This window comes from Anneissia japonica, unplaced genomic scaffold (assembly GCF_011630105.1).
Source record: "Anneissia japonica isolate Jap-2015-1 unplaced genomic scaffold, ASM1163010v1 scaffold287815_len30859_cov117, whole genome shotgun sequence".
Classification (NCBI taxonomy): domain Eukaryota; kingdom Metazoa; phylum Echinodermata; class Crinoidea; order Comatulida; family Comatulidae; genus Anneissia; species Anneissia japonica.
Window position 1 is genome coordinate 9,712 of NW_022715801.1, and position 5,191 is coordinate 14,902.

Genomic DNA, 5,191 nt, shown 5'->3' on the forward strand with positions numbered 1-5,191 from the left:
TTGAATGTCTATACAACTAGGCCTATACTGTGATGACGACATTATTACATGCGTATTGCAATCATTTATGTTACAATACTAACATTGTGATCCATGTACTATTTTGCATGTGTGTGTGTGTGTGTGTGTGAAGTGGTGGGGGGGGGGGGAACTTGGTGTACCAGCTGTATGTACTGACGTAATCAGGTAAGTACTGTATGTTAGACTGGCTATCCATGCATTATGTAATTTCTTAAATGCTTTTATTTCTCTGGAATCTCCGCCTGACTTCATTTGGTAGTCTGTCAGATTTCGCCAGCCTTGATCAAACTTCCTGCATTGTGATTTTGACAAAATGATTGTTTCAGATACTGTACTGATAAATACGAATTAGATTTGCAGGCTTGATGACGACTGGCATATCTGGTGTTACCCAGACGTCTTTTTAGTAAGAACTACAGTAGTGCCAAATCAACTTCATCATCAATGTAATGACAAATATATTGATATAAGTTTTCTGCTTAAATATTTTATTTCTTTTCACTTCAATCAAGAATATGTACCAACATCGGAATCTTTTAGTTTGGCTTGGCTTCACCAAAAACATCATCAGCTGAGTTCCGACATCACAAGGAAGTTAATTACGCTGTGAAAAACAAATCCAATTGTATTTTTAAATAATTATGATTATTTTGCTAAACACGCTTAATAAAATCTAATTTTATTTGTTTATCATCTTCAGTACCTAATTTTTCTGAGTTTATTTCATGCTATCTTAAGTCAAAATTATCGGTGAACCCCATGGTTTGACTTGCTAAATTTACTGCAGCTTTAATGTTTAATCTTAGTGCATCTGACTCTATACCTGCACAACTTAAATAAATTAATGAATAAAATAAATAAATACCTTCTGTTAGTGCTTTTAATACCAAACTGAGCTCAAGGATTTTCAGCGAATCAGTGAATTCCTTCATATTTTTTTCGCTGATTATCTGTTGGTCTTCTAGATCGTTGATCATACTCCAGCCGTCTTTATACTTCTTAGGAGGCGTATTATACGATTGATCGATCTGCGTCACATTATCTGGGGTCAGTACCATTCCAAATTTCATTAGCCTTTGTCTGTGAGATGTGAATCTTTTTGAAATGGTTCCTTCCTCCACATCTGGGAATGATGGCAGTTTTTCTTTAATCTTCGATAAAAGACCAAACTGTTTGGTTATGCTAATAGTATCACACAGGAGTCCAAGATTCTGTGAGCTCAGATGACCACGTTCAAATAATATATTCAGCAGGTCCATCGTGTGAGTTTCTGGTGATAGCTCGTAATTGTCCATCTTATCTCTGAACAACACTTTCAGCAAAGGAACACATTTGTTGCTGTCATACCATTGTGAGACAATAGTTTTTAGCTCTCGCAACTTCTTATCTGAGAATGCTATGAAATACATTCAATATTTATATCATTTTCCATTTGCATTATTTAAATGCAGATTTTTCATAAATATATATTTCAATATTAAAATTCATATTTTCACAGTTGCCGGGAGTAAATTGTTTGTTATTATATTATTAATTATTACAAGCATCCCTACAAATCATACAGTAAATAATTATAATAATATAATTCTAATAAAAAAAAATTGTGAAGTTTACAATTCTCTTCCATACAATTTATGAAGTCCTTCGCCTGCATATAAGACATTAGGTACTAGAAAAGTAACAGAATTATTTGACCAGGCTGTGGAATTAGGATTTTTGCCTGCATATAAGACATTAGGTACTAGAAATGTAACAGAATTATTTGACAAGGCTGTGGAATTAGGATTTTTGCCTGCATATAAGACATTAGGTACTAGAAATGTAACAGAATTATTTGACCAGGCTGTGGAATTAGGATTTTTGCCTGCATATAAGACATTAGGTACTAGAAATGTAACAGAATTATTTGACCTTGCTGTGGAATTAGGATTTTTGCCTGCATATAAGACATTAGGTACTAGAAATGTAACAGAATTATTTGACCTTGCTGTGGAATTAGGATTTTTGCCTGCATAGAATACATTAGGTACTAGAAATGTAACAGAATTATTTGACAAGGCTGTGGAATTAGGATTTTTGCCTGCATATAAGACATTAGGCACTAGAAATATAACAGAATTATTTGTCCAGGCTGTGGTATTAGGATTTTGCCCGCATATAAGACATTAGGTACTAGAAATGTAACAGAATTATTTGACAAGGCTGTGGAATTAGAATGTATAGTGATGCTGGGTCCACCACAATCAGTTCAGGTAGTTTTTTATTTTATAATTATCTAAAAACAGTAATTATCTAAACAAAGTTAAGGAAAAAATAATTTGAAAAAATAATATGAACCAAGAAACATCAAGTGGAACAATGCGATAAGTGCATGAAGATTATTCCTCTTATAAAAGACTATAGAACTACAAGAGGTCCAACTCAACGAAGGGGCGTGTCCTTAAAACTTAAATCTAATAGGGCGCCCCCATCACGTGGCAGTATGTTCCATTGCGTGCATACAAAATCAGGGTAGTTGCTAAATACAACGGGTTCAACCGAGGGGCGTGGCTTCGTATGTTGACGTCATTCATAATTTCAGCTATAGTTGGTCTTTCAGTTATAGTTATCGCACAGCATAGCAAAACACAACTCCATAGTACAACCAATGTAAGAAAAAATAAGTTTTCCCTGTGTAATTTTCTTTCCAAAATTAGGATCCCTGGAACATTTATCAATTTATGGGGTCTACACATAGTGAAATAATATATATGCCTATATTTTAGCGGTAGGGATTAGGTCGCAATCACAGAAAGAAATGAAAACAATTCAATGGTCTATACTACTAGTACTACAATGTTGTACTTAGTCTGTGGATTTTCCAACCTAATCCTATGAACAAATTATCTTACTGGAAGAGAAAATGGGCCTAATAAATTAAAATTACAACTTGTATTACAACATAACTGCTGAAGTTAAGATTTATTACTTTTTAGTGTTTCACAAAATTGCCGGCTATATTACACAAAAAGAAAAGGGGAACAGAATGTTAAATATTTAATTAAATTAAATATATTAACTTTCCAATGTCTGTATTGCAATTTATATTGTGTAAAGTAATGTATTAAATAACAATTAGGCCTACTCTTTAGTAGCCTAGGGCCACATTCTGCATAGGCTTAAGGGCCTAGANAGTTTATCTGTCTCTTATACACATCTAGATGTGTATAAGAGACAGGCGCTAAGCTGTCCAACAGGGGGATTGAGCTTGTATGAGGAGGGGGAGGGTTTGGGAGATAAGATTTTTCTAAAAATAGGGAGCTGGACGGCCGAAAATGGCCCTTAGCAGTGTGAAAGACATAGTTTGGTGTAGGCCTATATTTAATTTTTTTTTTTAATGGTCCAACTGCCCGACGAGTTCGGCCGGCGGCCCTGGACTTGTCCGATGGGGTGGGGCTTAAGCCCCATTGTCCTCCGGCCCCGCTGGCGCCGCCAGACAGACTGCTGCGGGTTGCTGGAAGCACTAGTCTAGGACCATGGAGTATGCCTTGCCTAGGCTGCGCCTCAGCCTACTGAAGAGGCATCCTGGTCAGACCTAGTGCAGGCTTAGAGGTGCCTAGACCGACACGATCGTCCATACTTTAGGCCAAATCGTCTGGAAATGGACTCGATGTCGCTTGGGCCCCCGATCGTCCGTCACCCGGCCGTAGCAGCAGCAGAAACCTATGCACAAACTAAGCCTCAGCCCGCCTCGCTAACGTCACATTGGACACACGGTGTATGTGCGATGGTTTTAGGTAGACGGTATAATTTATACATGACGTGTCACCATACAAGCCACGGCCCCTCGGCTGAACCTGTTGAGCAACTACCCAAAATCAGGGAAGTCGGACCTCTTGCTATTCAATACTCTTTGCTCTTATTCATTGTATTTAATGTATGTTTTAGGGGTTCCCCATACAGTATCTTCAAATTTTCTTTATGTAAGATTTGGTATAATCTTAAAATGGTAATTAGTGCTCTTAAAGCGCCACTTATTGGTTTTGTGTAGCGCCCTCGCTATTTGGAAGCACAGCCAAGCCAGATGAAGCTAGAGTGAACATGTTTTTGTTGAGCTGTCCAGAAAACTGATTAAATTTTCTGTAAAATGCTGTTTAACGTAGTCAGTTAAAGCTGAAATGATGAATGTAAGTCTATGAAACTATACTTGTTTTCATTTGTTCATAGCATTTAGTATTATGTATTTAATGGCAAGATTGACATTGAACATGTGTTAAATTGTATAGGCTGCCATTTTGAATGCTATAGGCTTAGGCCTAATGAAAAGTATTTGATTGTTTGATTGTCATGCTATGTTAGACCTGAATACATTATGATTTAACTTATCCGTCATAGGTTATTCTATGCTGTTCTAGGTATATATCCAAACTTATTTTTATCTCCTACTGGAATTATTGTGTAACTTAGAATCATATTGATTGACCTGTTGAATCAAGAACTCTATTTTACTTTTTGTGCGTCACGCTTGAGTGATTCCGATTTGAGATTTGATAGCCAATTGATGCTGAGTAGCAGATTAACAGTGTATTGAGATAATCTTTTGTTCTGTACCAATTCCTTTGAGCCTTAGGGCTAACCAGATAGTTTATAAGGAAATGATGGTAATCTGCTAAATGTGCCCTTAATATTGCAATTTTATTTCACCATGTATTTATGTTACTTTTAGTAATTAATTATGTTATTTCTTTAGGCTATGATTCATATATTGTTTCATATACTGTAACTTGTACCGGCTGACCTGAATGTACTTATACCCGGCAAAATAGTAAGTTTAACGGTTAACATTGCGAGTAATATTTCAGAAATATATTTTGATTACAGATTGTTTTATGAAAGTCATGTACATTTATAGCATATTCAATACGTTAATTAATCAAAAGGTTCTACTTGTTAAGCTATACCTGAATCTCATGTTGTTATGATTATGAATATTGATAAAGCTGGTGTTTAAAGGAGAAATGAAGGTTATAATGTGCAGTCAAAGGTTAATTTGGAATCTGAATGTTATTTTGTTATGCTGTTTACTTTTATACATATTTGATAATTCTTTTCTGCATTCCAGAATCGAATAAGAGATATTTATTAAACTTCATATCGAACTCAACCGTGGTGTTTGTACATTGTGCTAACC

The 5,191-nt window shown here is 35.6% G+C and overlaps 1 protein-coding gene and 1 long non-coding RNA gene across 2 annotated transcripts in view; one reads left to right on the plus strand and one right to left on the minus strand.

Moving 5' to 3' along the window:
• Positions 1-967: 967 nt before the first annotated feature.
• The window catches only part of LOC117109369, an 8,901-nt gene continuing 4,677 nt past the window's right edge, over positions 968-5,191 (minus strand). The window contains exons 9-10 of the mRNA XM_033251679.1: positions 1,077-1,417; positions 968-982 (exon numbers count right to left, since the gene is read on the minus strand). Of these exons, the coding sequence (XP_033107570.1) occupies positions 968-982; positions 1,077-1,417 (356 nt within the window). The remainder of the gene's footprint in view (positions 983-1,076; positions 1,418-5,191) is intronic.
• Positions 4,052-5,191, plus strand: part of LOC117109370 — a 1,891-nt gene continuing 751 nt past the window's right edge. Inside the window, exons 1-2 of the long non-coding RNA XR_004445515.1 lie at positions 4,052-4,187; positions 4,751-4,825. This is a non-coding gene — a long non-coding RNA (uncharacterized LOC117109370). The remainder of the gene's footprint in view (positions 4,188-4,750; positions 4,826-5,191) is intronic.